General features: G+C 40.7%; 3 protein-coding genes across 4 annotated transcripts in view; 1 reads left to right on the top strand and 2 right to left on the bottom strand.

Annotated features, from left to right (window-relative positions):
* The window catches only part of Vmp1 (vacuole membrane protein 1), a 105,502-nt gene extending 94,913 nt beyond the window's left edge, over nucleotides 1-10,589 (bottom strand). The window contains exon 1 of the mRNA XM_005393982.2: nucleotides 10,493-10,589. The gene's annotated coding sequence lies outside the window, so the exon portion shown is untranslated. The remainder of the gene's footprint in view (nucleotides 1-10,492) is intronic.
* A 150-nt stretch (nucleotides 10,590-10,739) lies between these two features.
* On the top strand, nucleotides 10,740-15,958 carry Ptrh2 (peptidyl-tRNA hydrolase 2). The gene is made up of 2 exons (XM_005393981.2): nucleotides 10,740-10,842; nucleotides 15,276-15,958. The coding sequence occupies exon 2, from the start codon at nucleotides 15,276-15,278 to the stop codon at nucleotides 15,813-15,815; it is 540 nt and encodes a 179-aa protein (XP_005394038.1). The 5' UTR covers nucleotides 10,740-10,842; the 3' UTR covers nucleotides 15,816-15,958.
* Nucleotides 15,959-20,282: 4,324 nt separating this feature from the next.
* Cltc (clathrin, heavy chain (Hc)) overlaps nucleotides 20,283-22,144 on the bottom strand; it is a 65,670-nt gene continuing 63,808 nt past the window's right edge. For both annotated transcript variants that reach the window (XM_005393984.2, XM_005393983.2), the window contains one exon: nucleotides 20,283-21,306. In XM_005393984.2, coding sequence (XP_005394041.1) covers nucleotides 21,182-21,306 — 125 coding nt within the window. In that variant the 3' untranslated portion in view covers nucleotides 20,283-21,181. The remainder of the gene's footprint in view (nucleotides 21,307-22,144) is intronic.

Here is a 22,144-nt window from a genome sequence, read left to right on the forward strand (position 1 = left end):
TTTTTTTTTTTTTTTTGAGACAGGGTCTTGCTATGTAGTTCAGGCTGGCCTTGAACTCACTATGTAGCCCAGGCTGGCCTCGAACTCATGGTGATCCTCCTCCCTCAGCCTCCCGAGTGCTGGGATTATAGCGTGCGCCACCATACCTGGCTTGAATTGCATGTAATCTTTTAACAAACTTTTACTTGTTAAATCACAGAAAATACAACCCGTCTTACAGAGGCCCTAGACTCTGTGGTCAGATACCAAGAAGGGAAGAAAACTGCCCCACAAAAGCCAGTACAATCAGCCCTATCTGTCCATCTGTTCTGCACCCACACATGCAACCAACTGATGATTGAAACCCAAACAAAATGCATCTGCAGTCAAAGCAACAACACTGAGACTCCCCCTTGCTCCACAAAGAGTAACTATCATCAGGAACTCAGAAAAGAACAAATGCTGGAGCGACTGTGGGGGAAAGGGAACCTTTCCGTATTGTTGGCGAATACAAACTAGTACAACCACTATGGAAATTGGGATGGAATTCCTCAGAAAACTAAAAATAGAAATTCCACGTGAACCAGCTATACCTTTCTAGGTATCTTTCCAAAAGTTTAAATACATATTACAGCGATACATGCACACTCATGTTTAGAGCAGCAGAACTGTACAAGCTGAATCTTGGAAGCAGTCCATATGCCATCAACAGATGAATGGATTAAGAAAATGGGGGATATACAGATATACCTATATATCTCTATCGCTATCACCTATCTCTTAGCCATAAAAAATGATAAGTTTGAGTCATGTGTAGAGCAATGAATGCTAATGAGACCACAAAGCTAAGTGAAATAAATCACAACACGGGTTAAATAGTGCACGGTTTCCCTGAGAAACCTGAAGTATAAATAATTCAAGAGCAAAATAAAAGGGAGATGATAGGAAACGGTGGTGCACTCTGTGGAGACGGGAAGCAGATCTGAGGATGGGGAGATGGGAGGGAAGTGAGGAAAGGGGAAACAAAAAGGATCAAGATGTGTATGTACCAACTCCCCGTGATGAATGTGTTTATTATGCACTGGAAACACGGTAATAAAACAATCGCACCTGTGCTGAACACAGACAGACTCTTTTTCTTGCCATTATTCCCAAGCAACACAGCTGTTCATGTACCACTCTGCATCAGGTATTAGAAATGATTTGAACTGTACAGGAGACTGTGTGTGAGGGGGGCCCTGGAGCTAATCTCCATAGGTATCACCTATAAATCTTTGAAATTTATGAGGAGTGTGGATACCCTGCATATTCCCTCCACTAAAGGGCTTCTAAAACCTTGAAATTACTGCAAGGTCCTAGACTCAACAATGAGTGGAGAAGTGGTTCATCAGGTCAATCACCTGACTCCGCGGTACTGAGCTTTTCTCCCCTGTGGCACAGGGAGTTGAATCCAGGGCCTTCACACTGAACCACTCCCCAGTTCTTCTCTAATTTTGAGACAGGGTCTTGCCAAGTCACTAAGTTGCCTAAGCAAGGCTCAAAACTGTGATCCTCCTGCCTCAGCTCCCAGAACACTGCGATTACAGGCATGTATGTACAGCCATACCCTTCTTAAATTTTATTTTGTCTTCATCTAGATTAGATACCCACCAGCATTTGACAAAGCTGACCGTTTCATATAAGTAAAAACTTTCATGTGCTTTTTAAAAAAAAGATCCTTCTAGGAGGTACAATATTGGGGGGGGAAGATCTCGCTCTCTTCTGTCCCTTAACTACACTCTATTCTCTAATTTAAAAGAAAAATTATTAAAGTAAGTCATTTTGCCATTAATCCCCCTCGCTTCAAATACACTTATCCACTGTTCCTGTCAGTTCCTGAAGCAGTTCTGGGAGTCCTTTTCGGTCAGTGTCTTTGTTTGCTCTGTTACGGTGAATGGATTCAAAATGTTTACCTTTCACAATTATTTTTACTTTAGGGACTAGCCAGAAGTCATAAGATCAAGGGAAGAAGGATGCATTGTAACATTTTTGTTTTGGTTTTCAGAGCCAGGGTCTCACTATGTAGCCCAGGCTGGCCTCAGAGATGCTCCTGCCTCAGCCTTCTGAGTGTTGGAATTATAGGTGTGCACCACTGCGCCCTGCTTGTTTTGCTTTCTTTGAGACAGGGTCTTGCTGTATACCCCAGGCTGGCCTTGAACTCTCAGTGATCCTCCTGCCTCAGCCTCCAGCGTGCTGGCATCATAGGTGTGGGTATCATAGCTGTGTTGCTTGGGAATAGGTGTGGGTATCATAGCTGTGTTGCTTGGGAATAATGGCAAGAAAAAGAGTCTGTCTGTGTTCAGCACAGGTGCGATTGTTTTATTACCGTGTTTCCACTGCATAATAAACACATTCATCACGGGGAGTTGGTACATACACACCTATGAGTTGGTACATACACACCCAGCCCCCAGATTTTTAATCATGCCTTGTAAAGACTAGATAGGACTCTCCAAAGTCCCAAAAGCAGCAAGAATCCTGAGGTAAGTATGTTCAAAAAGAGGGAAATAATTTAAGGGGAATTAATGATTCTATCTTTCACTGTAGTAAAAATTTTCAAATATCGGAACACAGTATTTTTTATCAGACCTTGGAGAGCTACTTTTATTGGTTCTGTGTATCTGACCACTCTTTTTCAAAACTATTTAGTCTCCTTCCTCAAGTCTTTCTCCTCTACTTGACCTAGACCCTCTCCTCTTCACTTTCTTCCTCAGGTGACAAATCTGGTTCCATTACAGACAGCTAAAAGAGGCAGAAATATTTTATGCAGTCAAACAGGGCTGGGCCTTCAAGGAAATCAGTTCAGAAGAGGAGAACACTTCAAAACTGTGGCGGGAAGCTCAACTGAAGATAAAAATCTTAATGGCCAGATTTATACACTTCCCCAAGGGATAAAGTTTGAGGTTATTGGTCTCATCTTTTTGAGACTTCCGGTATAAACATACTGTTATCTCCTCAGGGGTGGGCCATCCTCACCCGCCCACTAAGACTAAGGATACTAAGGCTACTAAGACTACAACTACAGATTATCAACCAAGGTTAATGATGTCATCATCCATATGACCTTGTTACTCCTGGATCAATATTACCTGAGTGACTACACTTGTAATCTCATTGGTTGATTATAGTTTTGACCCACGTTGTACCCGCCCCTCATCACTTTGCTTAAAGAAGTGGCTCCTTGGCAACCTATCAGGGATCCCTCCTGACTCTCAGGAGCTATTCCTATCCCCTGTTCCTTTTCCCCAATAAATTTTCCCACTCTTAACCTTCACTATTCCTTAGAATTTGTTCTTCGACTTTGGGGAGCACAAGTTCAACATCAGCATCACAGTTCATGGTCTAAATTATAATCCTGAATTTCTGTTTCTCTCCTGACCTAGATACATATATGTAATAGCAACACTAGGACGATCCCTAAGTATCTCGAATTAACAGATCCTTTCCTCCTCATACCTAACAATCTTAGAACACACACACACACACACACACACACACACCCACCCCTGGTCCTCCCCAAGCCTTTCCTTTTCCAGTACCTGGCACAACCACCTACCTGGTCACCGAAATCAGAAGCTTAGTCATTCTTGACTCCTCTCTTCCGTCCACTCACTCGATCTAGGAACAAATCCTACTTCAAATGTATCTAGTGTTGCACACTGCCCTCTGTCTTCTTTGCCACCCTCCTAGTCCACACCATCTTTGTCTCCCACTGGGATGACAACAATGGACTCCTAACTTCTCCCCCCATTTCTATTCTTGGCCTCTCCGATTCATCCTCCACACATGAGCACACATGATCACACTATTCACCCTACCACTCTACTTACAAATTGCAGAATGACTTCCTATTTTTTTAAAAAATCAATACAATTATTTTCATGATCTGCAAAGCACTACTTGTCCTAGACTGTGCATATTTTTTCTACTACACTTTTTTTGCGGGCTGCTGGTGGTGGTGCTGGTGGTGGAATTGGGGACTGAACCCAGGACCTTCACATTGAGCTACATCTCTAGTCATTTTTAATATTTTTTGAGACTAGGTCTCATTGATTCACTAAGTTAATGGAACTTGCTATCCTCATGCTTCAGCCTCCTAGAGTTTTAGGATTACAGGCTTGAGCCACCAATGAGCAGGCTTCCTAGCTCATTTTACGTCATTGTGTTCTCAGACCACTCGAGTGGTCTAGCCCCAAAGAAACCCCAAGAAGCACATACCCATAGTTAACTTTCTCTCAGACCCTTGTTTGTTTCCTTACAGTATTTCTTATTTCCTACTGTTTTTCAAGAACCTAGTAAATGACCTACGGCACAAGACGTCTGTTCACCGACTGACTGAACGCATGAACAGTTAAGAGGGCGGAAGTGACTGGAAAATGATCTTTTGGTACAAAGAAGTTAAGCACTAGAAGACAGCATTAACTATCAAAAGGACAGTTTGTTTCAATTACCAAATTCGGTGTTACAACTTACAAAGACAATGTAAGCCGTTAGAATGCCTCCTTTGGTTAAGAATCCCACACGTTGTAAAATATTCACGAAATGAAATGTATACGCAGAGATATTTATTTACTGAAACTTCATTAATAATGAGCAAACAATAAGTAAGCAGAAAAATGAAGACATACTTTCAAAAGAGAACCAGAAGGAGTTCCTAGCAATAGCTCAGTGGCTACACGATGATAATCACAGCCATGATCAACAATACGCTCAGCACTACTCTAAATGCTTTACTTAAGTCTGACATTAAGGTACTGACTCACCATCCAGGAGGAAACTGAGCTAGCAAGAGGTTTTAAGTAACCAGTGCAGGAATCACACAGTAAGAGCTGAAATTTGAACCAGGGTGTCACTGCCCAACCTTTTAACACTAGCTATCTAGTCCTTTCATATAATCTGTGAAGACCAAAATTTTTGTTAAAGAATCCAGAGAATAAGAGTAAACACAATAATCTAGTGAAAATATAAGGAATGTTAGTGCACTCTTTAGCAATAGGACAGGATTACTCAATGATTGTCCTTACTTAAAATAAAGTATTACTAGAGGCAATATGCTCTTTAAAAGCTTACTTGAAGCTGGGTGTGGTGTAATGCTAGCACTGGGGAGGTGGGGGCAGGAGGACAGTAAGTGTATGAAGCCTTAGTTTTACCTCCCAGCACCAAAAAAGTGTTTACTCTCAAAGATATTTGCACACCTTTGTAAAAGTAGATTATCAACTAACACAACCATGACAAGGTTAAGTCTTCAATTTATCCTATTTGTCAGGATTCGCTTATCTAGTGTGCATTTTCACACTAAAAAGAGATAACACAAAGGGGAATTGGGCAAAAACAAAAAACGGCTGTATGATCATCATCTCCAAAAAAAGGAAACAGACTCAACAGGTTTTGTGAAATCAAGGGACTCAGAAAGAGTTCCCAACAAGACAATGCACTTACTCTTCTAGCTCGGTTTTTTATCTAGAATGAAATAGCTAAAGATGATTCTATAGGTAAAAGGTACCTAACAGAATAGAATAGTAAAACAACAGCATGGGGAAACAGTTTCAATCAGGGGCAAGAAATCAATAAAGCTCACCTTACTGATTAGCAACGTTCACTAATGTGTTATAAGGATCCTGTCATTTCCACTCACTAGAGAGAAAACGTTCCAATTTCTGACAGTAATCAAGTACGAACTCAGAATAACTGTTCTGAAGAATGTAAGTACTTTTCTTTCTTTAATTCACTCCACAGCAAATCTCCCAAGGACATTTTTGTTTTCCTACAATTTACAAGACTATACCAGCTAAAAAGGAAAAAGTTTGTGTTTATTGTGTGTGTACTCCATTAACACATTAAGGATTATTGCATACTGCCTCCGCCTCCCAGAGTTTTAGGATTACATATTACCAAACAACAAGATGTTTAGGGATAACCTTAGCAAAACAGAAAGGGCACTTAAGACCTTAACTTCAGTTCAGGTTCGGTATTACCCATGTCAGATGACCTCCAGTGAGCCAATTACCGTGTGTTTTGGGGCCGTAATTCTCCCTTCTATTAAATGAAAAGACTGTATGTTCATAGAAGTTCTTTCTAGTTCTAAATATTAGTTTCAGTAAAATAGTATTTCTTACTTAAGTAAGCAAGCTGAGGGCTACTTCTAACCTTCAGTTAATAATACAGTCTGCCCAAAAAATGTATACATACTTCAGAAAAAGAGTTAAAGTGTGTTCTTCAACAGAAGTTGTTATTCTGGTACGGGGGACCCCAGAGGATGTCATACATATCACAGAAAACCCATGACACTGATGGCCCTTAGAGAAGAATGAAAATGCATGTGCAGCAATCTCAGTGACCAAGGTTACCCAGGCAGCCGTTCACCGTGCTAATACATGTCTGGAAGCTCACAGCCACCACTTGGAGCACCTCTTGTAACTGCAGAGGCCAAAGGTAACTTGTACTAATCTCATGATGTCCCAATACACTTAGTATTAAAGTATTTAGACAAGTTTTTTTTTCTTGAAGTATGTATACATGTTTTTGGCCAACTCTGTAAATAAGCACGTAAAGCGTCAGTTTTTCTTCTGCACTTGGAAATTCTCAAGTGATAATACATGACGGGTAAAAAAGATCACATTTAAACTCCCCAATGAAGACATTCATCTTTCAGACACCTACTGATTAACCCAGATGATTAATTCAATGAATCAGAGTATCAAACCATTCCTGGCCAGCTTGACTGTGCTCAAAAGTAGGACAAAGATCACCTCAGAAATGTGTGACATTTTCAGATAAAAGGATATATAATATAAATGATCAAATCATAAAATGATGCAAAGTTACAGTATTCTACACCGAGATCTCCATATGTCAGAGTGAAACGATAATATCAACATATTTTCACTTTATATAGTGATTTCACACTTGCTACCTTACTAAATCTTGTGACAGCTTCTGAAATAAAGCCCAGTATTTTTATCAACACAATCCAGACCAGCTCAGAGTGTCAGACAACCTGTCAACCATGACTCAATTAGTGCTGGAGCCCACAATTCAATACAGGTCCTCTGACTGAATGTTTCACGATCTTCAAAATCCTAAAGAGTGGTGTTGGAAAATCAGTCCCTGGATAACGGAACTGAACAAAAGGAATATATAAAAACAATTTGGGATTTATATAACCAATAAATGAAGTTCCTGAATCTTAATGATACATCCTTTACAATTTTACCTGTCAAAAAGCTTGTCACCTCATTTCAAAGACAAGCATGAAAAAACTTTAACTCAAAAATAAGAACAATATGCGAATAACAGACTGAAAGACAAATAGCGCATGTTGTCCCTAACATGTGGAATCTAACAAAGATAACCAAAAAGGAGAAGGGGGACTATAAGCAGACACGAGGATGGGAATGAAGGGGGATGGGAGTGTAAAGACAGGTAATGGGGGGACAGATACAATCAAAGTACATTATAAGCACCGAAACCATGTGAAACTGGAGGGTTTATAGGGCAAAGGTAGTGGTGTGTGTGTGTGGGGGGTGATGACGGAAGTATGTTACATGCATGTATGAATCTGCCAAAATGCAACCTACTAATCTGTACAGACAATATGCACTAATAAAAAGAAGATGTGAAGAAATAAAAAACCAGACTGGTTCAACTAGCTGTAGGTAAAGTGTTAAAAGGGATCAAACCAGTTATTAAAGTATTTAAGAAACCTAGTTGTATGTGTATTTTCTTCTGGAATGTGAGCCATAGGCATTTAACTGTATTGATCAAGTATATTCACAAAGAATATATGCTTTTGGGGCTGGGGATTTAGCTCAGCGGCAAAGCGCCTGCCTGGCAAGCGCAAGGTCGTGAGTTCGGTTCCCGGTACCGGAGAAAAACCAAAAAACAAAAAAAAAAAAAAAAGAATATATGCTTTTTTCAAGAGAAGGTGGTGAGATTGGGTCCCACAAGTTCACTCTGGCCTTGAACTCACTATGTAATCCAGAGTGGCCTTGGACTTATGTTCATCCTTCTGCCTCAGCCTCTCAAATGCTGGAATTACAGTAATGCATTACCACACCTGGCTGAATTTATCCTTCTAAAAAAAGTTTCAGCACTTCAGTTTGTAATAGTCAAATCTTGGAAACAGTCCAAGTGCCCATCAACTGGTGAATGGATAAAGAAGATGTGTTTTTTTCTTTTAATACAATGGAGTACTACTCTGCCCTAAAGAAGGACATGCTTGAGGCATTTCTAGGAAAATGGATGCATACTGAGTCCATGCTCTTAAGTGAAATAAATCAGACATGTGTAAATACTGCATTGTTTCTCTAGTGTGAGAAGCCAAAAATATAAATAAAGACCAAAATGTATAACAGGTATTGTGAAATAGGAGGAAAATGTTCAAAAGGAGAGTGAACAAGGGAGAGGAGAGACAGAAAGGAAAGAAAAGTAAAAAATGAGAAAAGAAGAAAAACATGGAAACAAAGCTTTGTTAAGTGGGGAGGGGAGGAGGGGTTGAAGGGAGGGTTGGGGAATGCAGAAAAAACACCAAGTTATATCATGTACAGGTACAAATTCTCTATGATGAATGTGATCATTATGCATATCTAAAATGTACCCATAACATCTAATTTAAAAAAATTCCAGTGCTTTTAAATAACGCAGTTTGCCAGTGAGGGGGGTGTAGCACTGGGAGGCTGCTTCAGGAGAATCACATGTTTAAAGCCAGCCTGGGCACCTTGGTCAGACCTGTCTCAAAAATAAAGCAAGGCTGGGGATGTAGCTTAGTGATACAACCACAAGACTTTGGGTTCAATCCCGAGTACTCCCTCTCCTCATAAGTAGGCTAGTAAGCAAAATATGAAAGATTTTTACTTTTGCATTATTTCACATCTACACAAATTGGTCACATTTGTAGGGGTATTACCCTCTCTCTTCCAAAGGCCAGTAAAAACAATTTAAAACGCATATAATGCCTCCTAATGAATATTTCTCCCTATCACCTCTGCTAAAAATACACAACTAAAATCAGAGTTAATGAGAATTAACAGGCAGTAGCAGAGTATTAAATTCTCTATCATTACAACACATACTTGCTCAAGGTCTTCCAAATGACCAATACAATCTGTTTACAAAACTTCTTTGTTTTGTTTTTTGTTTTTGTTTTTGTTTTTTTTGAGACAGGATCTCACTGTGCAGTTCAGGCTGGCCTTGAGCTGACTTTGTAGTCCAGACTGGTCTAGATCTTGTGAAGATCAGATCCTCCTGCCTCAGCCTCTGGTGTGCTGGGATTACAGGAGTGCGCCACCACACCCAGGCTTGTTTACAAAACTTTTGACAAGCACTCAAGGAGATAAGACAGGATAGAAGCAACCTTACCGAGATACATGAACAGTGTCAGTCTATATAACAGATTTTTGCTCCGAGTTGCAGAAAACCAGATGATTGTATAAAATCTACAGAAGGTCATTAAGTTTTGCAGTTTTTTGTTTCTTCGGTTTTTTTCTGATTCAGGATTTAGCTATGCAGTTCAGGCTGGTCTTGAACTCAAGGGGATCCTCCTGCCTCAGAATCTGGAAAGCTGGGCTTACAGGTATGCACCACTACACCTGGCCTGGAGGTCATTAAGCAATGTAGCAGTGTGACACTGGGCCATTCTTGGAATTTTAAAGATTAAACTGACGGCCAGGCCTGGTAGTGCACGCCTGTAATCTCAGCACTCTGGAGGCTGAGGCAGGAGGATCTCTGCAAGTTCGAGACCAGCCTGGGCTACAAAGTGAGCCCAAGACCAGCCTGAACTGCATAGCGAGACCCTGTCTCGGAAAGACAAAAGAAAGAAAAAAAATTAAATTGACCTTTATGTATTACTATAATATTTTCACTGTAAAGAAATACAAACGTTAAGAACCAAGGATTTAGCAAAGGCAGAGAGCCGTATTTTTCATGACACCTCTCTCAGCGGGAGATCCGAGGTCCTCGGCAAGGTCTCCACGAAGCGCAGGCCCATTCCCTTGATCACTATCATCAGGGCTTTAGGTGGCACTTACACGCCTCGGTGTTTTTAGAAGCGGATACATTTACCATCATGCGCCAGTGGTTGGGGAGGGCAAGAACCAAACCGAAAAATCCTCAAACAGCTCGCTCATCAGCAGGGAAGACCTTCTTCGCCTGCTCTAAGGTCCCGGACACCCCGGGAAGACAGGGTTTTCTACAGAAGCCGAGTACGGCTTCCACGCCGGTGGAGAGGACAGCGAACGGAAAGGAGTCCAGCGTCTGGGTTCAATGTCCAGCTAAGCAGCGCCGGAGAGGTGCCTCACATATCCTGCCTACCTCCAGGCTGAGACATCCACAGCCAACAGCGCCCTGACACTCCTGGAAGTCGAAATCCCCGTGCCCCAGATTTGCAATGCCGTAAGTGGGAGAGCGCGGCGAGAAGCCAAGCTCAGAGGATAGCCTCAGGCTTCCGTTCCCAGTCCCCCGCTTTTCGTTTACCTACCCGCTCCGACGCCGGCTTCTCCGGACCTCAGGATCCTGGAAGCGGCTCCCGACCGACTCTCACACCCGCCGCTGGGTTCCGGCCAACCGGAACTCGCTAGCGTCACTTCCGGCCAGGTCCCTGCGGAGACCGCCTCCAAGAGAGAAACGTTCCCCCCTCCCTTCGGCAACCTCGGCTGATCCTTGCAGGATTTCAGTTCAGCTCGTAGTTCGGATCCCGTGGGCGTGGCAAGAAGACGAATGACTACCCTCCTACTTGGTTCTTGATCCGGAAGTAGTTACCAGAAACACCGGAAGCGGCGGCTCGTGCGCGAGAAACGTGTCGGCTTCCTAGAAGTGAAGAAGAGAAAGGTGAGGCTTGGGTGGGGAGGTGTGTAGGTAGCTCGATCCTTTCCAGGGAGGAGAGTGCTATCGCTCTACAATCACCGTCCAATTGGAGGGTTTCTGCCCGGCTCATTCCATAACCACTACCCACTCTGCATCTTGTTAAACTGTCTTTCTCCCAGTGGCTGCTGGATCCTTGTGCCTGCTTTTGCAAACCATTTTTTAGAAGGAATCGAGACGCTGGGAATGGGTGAGGCCCAGAATTCCTAGTTTCTGCCAAAGCCCCCTCGTTCAGGCAGCATCAGTGCACTCTCCGAAAGCGAGAAAATAGCAAGCAGGCCTCCCACTCTGCTGAGTATTGAGTGTGCGTGTTTCAAACTGTTGAGTTACGTGGAAAGAAGATTTCTAAAAATCAGAAGTTTTATTCTCCTCTATCCTGCAGAAGTAGTGTCTAGAGAAGCATTTAATTCGCTGCACACCGAGCACTGTACTGGACACTGGGAATACGTGCCAGAGAAGTTTTAAAAAAAGAGAGTGAAACCTCGCAGGGGGATGGTAAAGGCTTCTCATTGACACAGATGACTAGGTTGCTTTTATTTGTGTGTTTAATGGAGAAGACTAGAAGATTATTCCGGGGAGAGATTGCCGCTTGAAGGATTTGGTAATCCGGGGTGGCTGGAGGATACGGTGTGTAGCAGGAGAGGAATTTAGGTGGAAATAGTACACCCAATGGTGTAGTGCTGTGAATTTGTGCTGAGGGATTTTTGTTTTATCCTGCAAGCGTTTCGCTGGTGATTTTTGAGCATGTATTTTAAGCCTGTACTTTTCATTACATTATGGGTAGGATAAACGAGAGAAACAGAAGCAACTATGGAAAGGATTGGAGTTAGAAAATTCAATTTAGGAAGCTTTTGGCAAGAGATAATGAGAGCTATGTAAGTGGAAATAGCAGGATAGGGTTAAGACAAATTCAACAGACTTGGTGGCTGAACATGGGAGGAGAAAAAGTGCAGATTTACTTAGAAATAAAAAATACAGAAAGAGAATGTTCAAATGCACAAAATCCTGGGTTTGATGCCCAGCACAAGAGAGAGATGAGAAAAGAGAGATGGGTGGGGAGGGTGCTTCCTATACCTCTTAAATGGGATCTAGCAGCAACTGGAGGTTCAAGTTTGAAGCTGGAGAGGATTTAGGAGTCCTGTGCATACAGTGATGTGGGAGTAAATGAGATTGTTCATGTGATGAGCTTTATTGACTGTCTCCTCCCCCTAGATGTTAACTCTGTGGAATGCACAGAAACCCCTGATGATTGGCTGATTGATTGAATGGAAAGAGAGGATATAGACCAGTGTGGTCCAGTAGAATTTTCTCCAGTGATGCACATTCATTCTATGTCTCCCTGATAGAAGTGACCGTCAGCCACTTTCAAATTGTTGTTAAGCTCTTGAAATGTAGCTAAGTGCAAGGGGAGAACTGAATTTTAAGTTTACAAAACCACATGTGGCGAGTGGCTGTTCTATTGGACTGTTGGATATAAGCTTAAAAGAGGGCCATCTATGTAAGCTTATGTAATTCAGTACATATATCAGTGGCAGAGGACGCAGACCTCCAGAGGAGCTTGTAAAGCTGTGAACGAGGTAGAATGACAGTTGGGGTGAAAGGTGGGCTGAAGAATTCAAGAGGGGAAAGAGTAATGAGTGCTTGGTGTGGAAAACTCCAGATGGGGCCTGAAAAGAAGTCTCTCCACATGGCAGCTAGGAAAGCAGCTAGGAAGTGCCTGGTTCCTTAGCACTTTGAGTAGACTGGGGAAGACTGGTGCACAAGCACAGTGATTAAGAGACACAGAGGTCAGTAACGGAGTTTTGGAGATAAAGGAAAGAGGAAAAGTGAGGCAGTGGTTAAAGGGTTGAAAATTTGGGAAGGGTTTTTCTTAGGCTGGAAAATGCAGAGACAGTGGCTTGTGAAGTGGGATGGATGAGTGGAGCGTGGCTCAGGAGGTGATGGGACCAAGAGCAGCTGGGAAATGTGTTTAGTCAGGCGGGGTAATTAGAAGGCATGAGAGGGTGGTTTTATAGGACATAGCTGCTTTACTATGCTTCAGATCCTAAGACTAAATACTAGTCTCAAGTGCTGGGTTTATTAATGTGTGGATAGTAAGGATACAGGAAAAGAGAGACAAACACTTCTTGGAGGAGTTAGATGATGGAATTGATGAAATTAAAACAATCACGTTTTATAATCAGAGTTCTTCTTTAGATGTGGAACAAAAGCAAAAGTTTGGAAATTTCTGGACTTTTTACCTTTCTGTTTTCACTGACTCGTATTGATGTGTTTTGATGAAGTAGAAAAGACGAGCCTTTTATTATGATCACTAAATGGTTATGTTTTTAAAAAAAATAGGTATAAGGGCTGAGGATATAGCTCAGTGGCATAAGCACCTGCCTGGCAAGTGGAAGGTCGTGAGTTCAATCCCCGGTACCGCAAAAAAAAAAAAAAAAAAAAAAAAGGTGTATTTTATAGTTCTGACCCTTACTGTGTTACTGTGGATAAGTAGCTTCTCTGATCTTAATTTTTCTTGTCTTTAAAATGAGGCTTATATCCTTTTTATGGTCACATCAACAGTAAGAGTTGTGTGCATCTAAATAAGAAATTCTCCAAAAGTTAGTATGTTTATTTGGGAACGAACATTGTAATAGCAATATGGATGTCCTGGAAATAGGTTCCTCACCGGTTCTCCTGTTCTTCCTGCTTTGACTGCAGAAGTTGGGTATTGAGAAGATAACTCTAGAACGGATTGTAAATTGCAGAGGGTTTTTTGGTCGGTGTTTTAGAAAGTGTCCAAAATGATTCTAATGGCCTCATATAGTTTTATAACATTAAATAGACGAAAATAAGTTTTGTACCTGTAGGAGAAGGGTTTGGGTTAGAGCTGGTAACTGAGGGTAGCAGTTTTTTTACTTTTTTAATTAACTAACTTTGACTTACATTCAACCTTTAAAAGCAGTGTTATGCTACATAAAAGCTGAAACAAAATGTCACATATATGATTCTATTTATGTAAAATGTTTGGAATAGATAAATCCATAAGCACAAAGTAGATTAGCAGTTGTCAGAGAAAGGGAAATGGGGCTTGCTTACAAAGTAAGAGGTTACTTTCAGTGAAACTAAAATGTTCTTTGAAAACAGTAGTGAAAATGCCAGCTGTGATGACGAAAGCCTGTAATCCCAGCACTCAGGAGGCTGAGGCAGGAGGATCCTTGCGAGTTTGAGACCAGCGTGGGCTACAAAGTGAGCTCAAGGCCAGCCTGAACTGCATAGCGAGACCCCTTCTCAAAAAAAAGACAAAAGAAAAAAAGAAAGAAAATAGTGGTCATGGTGGCCCAACTTTGTGGCTATACTGCAACCCACTTAGTGTACAATTTAAAAGGGTGGATTTTATTTTATGTGAATTACATTTTTAACAAATAAGATCTATTACTGTTCTGAAATGAAAATTTGATAATACTACATAATCTTACCAATTAAGAAATGTTAACATATGTCCTTACTTTAACCTAATGAAAATAAATGGAAAATTTATGGTAAGTATTTCCAGGACTATCATTCATACCATGTAGGTTATGGACTTCTCTTTCAAGCACACAAATATGGTGGCTTCATGTTTACAAATGCTTGCACACTGCTAGAAAAGGTTGCTTGTAACTATACATGGAAGCATTATGAATCATAACAGCCTTAATACAGGCTGAGACAGCTGTTTTATTGGGACTCAAATATAAACAACTGCTTTGCTGGGGTAACAGGATTTTCTCAAACGGGATAAAGGATGATCTAACTTTTTTATATGATAGTTATATTTCAAAAAAACTATTAAAACTATGTCAAAAATAAGGTACTTTGTATGTATAGTGAATTTGGGCTCTAAGCTCCGATATCAGCAGTTTGCACATATACAAATGTCCAGTGATACAACTTCATGTTTGCAAGATTTTTGGCCTTCCCTCGCACCTAGTAAATGACAGCAGCGCACCTCACTGCTGGCCCGTTATTGTGAACATGGGGAACTGACTGGGAGCCAGCGCACTGTGAAAAAACAAATACACGGCTTTTCAGGAAAGGGCTATTATTTTTGGTTTCTCCTTAAATCTTTTAAGTATACTGGTACGACAGACCGTTTCTTTTCTCCACGAGATTTACAAAGACCAAGTAAGAGTTTTTGAACCAAAGAATTCTTACATCAGCTCAAGTGGCCTAAACTGTTTGATGTAGATGCTTGAATCTTTTCTGTTACACAGAGGATGGATTGAAATGGTACACACAAAAGATCCAGAGTATATTTTGCCCTTCTTCTGGATGACCTCATATAATTCTGACACTGTTTGCTCCCTATAGTCCGTATGATGATAAGCTTGTGGGTTTTTTACTGCTAGACACGGTTAATGTTTCTCCTTTCTCTTAAGATGCTCTCCACGTCCTTGATTATGGAGTATCTGGCTCATCCTGGCACACTCAGCTTGGCTGCTGGAGTTGCTTGTGGTGTGTGCCTGGGCTGGGGCCTCCGGGTTCGCTTTGGGATGGTCCCCAAAAACTTGTCGAGTGAGACAGACACAGACACTGGAACTGAAGCAAGCATCCTGGGAGAGAGCGGGGAATACAAAATGATTCTTGTGGTCCGAAATGACTTAAAGATGGGAAAAGGGAAAGTTGCTGCCCAGTGTTCTCATGCTGCTGTTTCTGCCTACAAGCAAGTTCAGAAGAGAAACCCAAAGGTGCTCAAGGAGTGGGAATACTGCGGCCAGCCCAAAGTGGTGGTCAAAGCCCCGGATGAAGAAACCCTGCTTGAATTACTGGCCCATGCAAAAATGCTCGGACTGACCGTAAGCTTGATCCAAGATGCTGGACGTACTCAGATTGAACCCGGCTCTCGAACTGTCCTAGGAATTGGGCCAGGACCAGCAGATCTAATTGACAAAGTTACTGGTCACCTAAAACTTTACTAGGTGGGCCTTTTTATGACTATGATCCTTTTTATGGCTATGATTCAGGTATTTCAAGCCTGTCCATTTCTAACAATAAAAGCTAAATTTCTCCTCAGTTTAAATATTGTTGAGGTGCAAATAAAATCCATTTCTATGTTCTGTCATATGCTTGGCACCTTACAGATGTACTGCTGGTTGGTCTTGGTGATTCAGATAATGGATGCTGAAACAAATGCTGGCAAGAAAAGGCTCATGGGAAAATTAGATTAAAAAGGGTGACCAATTTCGCTATGCAGTTAGGATCCTTTGGGTGTCAGCTTTTCCCTGAAACTGTGCTGCTGACCTCTAAAGAAAAGGTTCATGAATTCAGTTCTCACTGAACTCTGCTGCAGTTTGCTTCTCTGCTATTACTTTTTGGATGGCCAATAGCCTATTTTATTAACGGACATAGTACAGTCACACAGTGAAGCCTCATGGGTTAGAATCTGTTCAGATTTTTGCATTTCTTTTTTTTTTTTTTTTTTTGGTCTTTTTGAGACAGGGTCTCGCTATGCAGTTCAAGCTGGCCTTGAGCTCACTTTGTAGCTCAGGCTGGCCTTGAACTCACAATGATCCTCCTGCCTCAGCCTCCCGAGTTCTGGGATTATAGGCGTGCACCACCACGCCCAGCCTGCATTTGAAAGTTAAAATTTTACAGCATTGATGTGACTTATCTGTACAGTGTTTCCTGTTCCTTTCCTGAACCCACATTGGCCAAATGTTCTCAGCAGTGGTCTGACGTACAGCCTATAAAATATCCTTTACTTCCCCTCTTTTTATTAAGTCTTTGAAACTCGTGAAATGATCTTATGGGCTTTAAAGGCAGAAACAGGTCCATGTAAGAATTTGTGGTAATTTGTCATCCCATGTGTCTTTCCCTAGAGCTTAAGGAACTGGACAGTTGAATCATTTAAGGTACCTTTTTTACTTTTGACCCTTATGCACTTAACGTAATTCTAGTAATTGTTTTGCTGCCCAGAATATAAGGTCTCAACCCCCAAAAGGCACAGAGCTTATCTTTCTGCTAAAATTGATTTTTCTTGAAAGCCCAGGAAGATTGTAACAGAAATTTCTAAATTGACTATATTCCTAAGAACTGTAAGATAACAGGAAGATAATAGGCCCTGCTGTAGTTGTTCCAAGTGTCCACCGTTAATGTCAACACAAGCAGCAAAACAGCACAACTTCAGGGGGAGATTACTTGAAAATCTGAATGTCTGGTGCACTTCATAGTTTACACTGGCATATGACAGCACAGGAGAAACTGCAGCAGTTACAGTAGCAACTGCTTCTAAACAAAATGTTTATGCTAAAGTCAAGTGATGCAACAACATGTAACTCAATTGAACGCAATCCTGCATGCATGATTATGCTTCAGGTAATTTCTCAGCCTTGCCTCAGTCCAAATTCAAAGTACAGTCCCAACAGGATGGCTCAGAGTGGCTGATTCAAGGAATTGTAATAAATCGTGGCGTATCTACTGACAGATAGTACAGAAATTTTTTTTGTCCTTTCAATTTTATTAATCTGTTATCATTTAACAATATCAAAGGCATCACTTTTAAGTACTGGACATCCTATAATAATTGTCTTCTTGTGGAATAGCTTCATCAATTTCTAAATGTTTTCACACCATCCCTTTTCTTTCAGAATACTTTTGGATTTTGTTTAAATTTAATTTTTTGGGGGGCGGGGGGATGGATTTTTAAAAATTTTTTAAAGAGACAGAAATTCTTGTAATTGTGGAAATATATCGTGCCGTTTTTCTCATTTGTACTTACTTTTATAGGGCTCTTACAGTACTAAGTATTCTGCACAGTCCACATAGTCTCTATGTGGTCAGAATTATTTTTATAATACATGAAGATATTTCATTGACATTTGCAGTGATACAAAAGCAGTGGTGGAGAAAACTCCCATAAAATGGAGCTGGGGTCCTGTACCACTCTTACTCCTGTATTCTTCACTGTCCTGCACTCAGAGTAAACAGTTTTACTTAATGTCTTTGATGAAACAGTACAAGTATCTTTTCTGACCCATGACTATTTTAACATTCCATGTCACATCAAACATGTCTGCAAAACAAAAAACACCTGCTGCACGTCAAGGTGTGCTTGTCATCTTGTGGAAAGACGTGTGACATTAGTGAGGTAAACTAGGTCATAACACAGTTTTACTTGCAAGAAAACTGAACCTCAGCCCTTTCCTCATAAGCTGATTGAGCAGTCACATAAAGGAAGACATCTGACAGTATTCTGGGAAACATTATGTGCCTGTCCTCTGAGCGTCCCAACTTTTTCTGGGATGGGGTATGTCAGTGCTAGAGCACCTGCCTGGTGCGTACAGGCCCTGGGTTCAATCTCCAGCACTGCCAAAAACAAAGCAAAACAAAACTTTTCTGGTATCAATGTTCCTCACAAATACGATCTTAATAAAATTAACAATTGGAAAAACATCTGTAAGTCCTTATTTCCCATATAACCTATGCAGAAGTGTCCATGTTAACATGCAGTGAATTTGTTAATATTTAAATAAGTATTTTTTTAAATCCCATTTTAGTTTGCAGTAATAGTAAACATCAATAGATAAAAAGGAGAAACTAAGAGGTGTGGGAATCTTGAGTAACTGGAGAGTATAAAGGATTACAGTGAGATCGTGTGCACGATTTCACTACAGATGTCAAGGGGCACTACTTGGAGATTCGCACTCCTGCCCTTATAGTAATAGCTGTGTTGAAATGCTGCCAAGTATCACAGGTTTGTTTCTATAGTGGCTGTATTTGGGCACAGGATTGTTTGCCAATTAATGTCTCTCCTCCTTCCGCTCTTGTTCCGGTTACATTTAGAACAGTAAATCTGTACTCGTATCCTGTTTTCAGCTCCTTCTCTTAGACCATCACTGGTGATAGTGCTAGGGAAGATCTTTGGCTTAAAATAAGTTTATTACCAGTTCACTGCCTATTGTATACACAAAATGACCCAGATCTTGAGGTAGGTATTTTGTGACTTAAAATCTGCCAAATAATTCTGAAAAGAACTTAGTGTTAATATACCGACAAGGAAACAAACTCAGAAGCTCAGGTTATTGAGGACTTGAACCTGTGTCATGTATCACACTGGTTTGTTTCTACTGTAGCGTATACTGGAGAGTTTAGTAATTCAGTTTTTATTGTTGAAACCCAATTCTTTGGATTTTTATATTTTTTTTTTTGGTACCAGGAATCAAACTTAGCACCTTGTACATGCCAGGCAGGCACTGTGCCACTGAGCTATATCCCTGGCCCAGAAACACAATTCTTAAGCTATATGAAAACACAGTATTTTAAATTGCTCCTGTTGGGGAAGGGAAAAGAACAAAATCATTTCACAATTGAGGTACGGGAAGGGTCTAGGTCCTGCGCCTAGGTTTACATAAACCGGTGATGGTGAATCTTTTTAAGAGACCAAGCGCTGAACTTTAATCCCAAACCCAGTTATTTACTGCAAAGTGCCAACACTGCAATTAAACGTGAATATTGAGGTTTTAGTTTAGAAAAAACAACTCCTACATTAACATCCTTTATCTTTAAAGAAAACCACAGTTAACACGCGTGGTTCACTACCACTGGTCTAGAACTCCACTGAAAAGCATGAGCTCCCAGCGACCGTTACTTTTCTTCCTCTTCATTTAACAATGAGGGAAGGAGCAGAGGTTGGGAACCCAGTACAGCTAGGACCTGAAAAGCAGAACGTTTTCACAGTGATAAACCAAAAAGGATTTTGCTGCTAACAGGCAATAAGGGGCACTGAGGAGGAAGGGTACAAGGATGTTAAATTTACAAAAAACCCTTTGGCCGGGGATAGCTCTGCGGCACGGCGCCTGCCTGGCAAACACAAGGTCATGATGAGTTTGATTCCTGGTAACAAGAAGACCCCAACCTTCCGTGAAGCTTACAATAATCTGCCTGAGAGTTGTGGAGCTGTAGAAGACTACACAGGGGTCTGTGTCGACTACTGATGATTAGGAGGTAGTGAAATGAACTTAAAGTGACATTCATAAGCAGAACACTTGGATTCACACACTGAAACAAGCAATACTACCAAGTATTTGGGCATCCTTGCAGTTATGGTGAGAAACAGCATGCTAACTACTTTTTAAAATATACTTTTATTTCAAGTCAATACAAGTTAACACCTGTGATTTAAGTGAAATGCTTAGATGAAAACCTAAAGTGCCACTTGGTTAACATGTTGCCCTCTACTGTAGTGACCGGTTCTTTCACACCGGACACTGGTACTGCTGCACATTCATTATTAACTGCAGGAATGTACGAAACACAGTGCATAATGACTTCAGTCCCAGTGCGTGTTCCTCTTCTGCTTCCTTGTACTGCAACTCAGTATCCAATAGGAAACTACTGAAATCGTTGTTTTGGTTTGGGAGGTATTTAATTAAAACTGCGATTCTACATGTATTTCCACAGTCCAGTGGTTTATTAAATTGGAGTAATTTCAAATTCCACAAACAAAACTGAAGAACAGCAATATTTTGTTTGAATTTTCTCTTCTGTACACTCAGTGATCTAAAACACCACAATATCCAACATACACAAACCTCGGGGAAGGGTTAGTAAATACACACAAGATTGGAATCATGGTGCTCTTTGTTCCTGAATGGAATGGTCCCACAGAAAAAGCACAGGATACAGCACAACATAAGGGCACCTGTTACATACGAAGTGAGCAAAACACACTAGCATTTTCTATAGGCGTAATGGGGAAACCTGCATAGGTTAGAGGGCCTTTTATGCTCATTTAAAAATCAGGCAAGTTGTCTGTATTCATTTTTCAAATAATTTGGAGAGTACTGCAATCCCGTGTAGGATATGCTGATTAGTGTTGTCTGTTTTGGCATTGACAGTCTTGCATGGTCACATACCAGTATTTTTGCTTTAGCTTGCCTTTGAGTAAAAGAGATTTAAATGCATTTAGACAATACATATTGTAAGCTGTTCACATACACTAAATTTAAGAGATTCAATATTAGAGTTTCTTTGTTTCTTTAAACACTACAGAGTGCAAATCAGGTTCTTCACAATAGATTGAATATTAAGCAGTTCTTCAAAGAATGAAGGGGAAGAAAAAAGCCCACATGAATACTATTCCCCTTTGAAAATAAATTCTAAAATGATGTGGAATGTGAAATAAGTTTAACATAGATGATCCAAGTTTATAGTTAGAAACAGAAAAATAGTCCTTCATGAAATAAAAGTTACAAGAACATGTTGCCTGTGTTCCCCATTTATAAACTGAGAAGTGGGTAGAGGCGACGTTTCGGTATGAAAACAGACTACAGGATCAGCTTTCATTTCACATGCTGTAGCCAAAGCCAGGCTGCGGCTGCCCATATGGCGGTGCGGTATAACCATAACCAAAAGGTGCCTGGGGAGGGACTGCAACACTAGGTCCTGCTGTGAGCATCAGCTGGGGCTGGCCTGAAGGAACAAAAAGGAGCAGGGACAAGGAGGTAGGAGAAATGGTTAGCAGGTGAGACGGCAACACTTCAGTCTAGCATCGTAATCACAAAGAGAAAGAGCTGTGTGGGACTCTACTACCACTGAGCTGCAACACCAGCTCTTACTTTACTTCAAGACAAGGTCTCACTAAGTTACCCAGGCTAACCTTGAACTTGCAATCCTCCTGCCTCGGCCTCCCAAACCATGTACCTTTTACTCTGATAACAAAGAGGTAGTTTTATAATAGATTTGTACATGGTAGTATGAGATATGACATTTTTATATTTCCCTCCAAAGAAAACCTTGCTACAGTGCCTTAACTATATTCTTCAAATTTATTGTTCAAATGAATCTGTTCAAGTACAAAATGGAAATTCTGATAATCTAGGCAGTTACATGTAAGAAATTAAATTGCCTTAAATAATCACTGCAGTGTTTGAACATACTGACTTTCTTGGAAGTTCTCAAAGGGAAACGCTATCCTGTTCTCTGTCTCAGAAGTTAAAGAAATATATATTTTTTGATACAAAGCACACTAAAAACAGCTTTCGTATATTCTACCTCCTTCAGCATTTTCTTTGTCAGAAACTTAAAACCAAGTAATCAATCTTCTACCAGGCAATCAAAAAATCTAGTTTATGAACTTAAAATGACTTTTTGAGATACTCTATGTTAAGATTATTTTAGTGAAAATATCAATTTAGTGAAAATATCTTGTTTTAAGATTGTCCTCAGGGAAAAAAATAATAGTAGAAATATTTTTTTAATTCAAAATTTTGTCCTGCATTTTAGAAGCTCACTGTATTTCTACCTGAAG

The sequence above is a fragment of the Chinchilla lanigera genome, unplaced genomic scaffold (assembly GCF_000276665.1).
Source record: "Chinchilla lanigera isolate Chin_1 unplaced genomic scaffold, ChiLan1.0 scaffold00050, whole genome shotgun sequence".
Taxonomy (NCBI): domain Eukaryota; kingdom Metazoa; phylum Chordata; class Mammalia; order Rodentia; family Chinchillidae; genus Chinchilla; species Chinchilla lanigera.

What these genes read in the sequence shown, in the direction of transcription:
- Ptrh2 (XM_005393981.2), top strand. Translation starts at nt 15,276, where the DNA reads ATGCTCTCCACGTCCTTGATTATGGAGTATCTGGCTCATCCTGGCACA.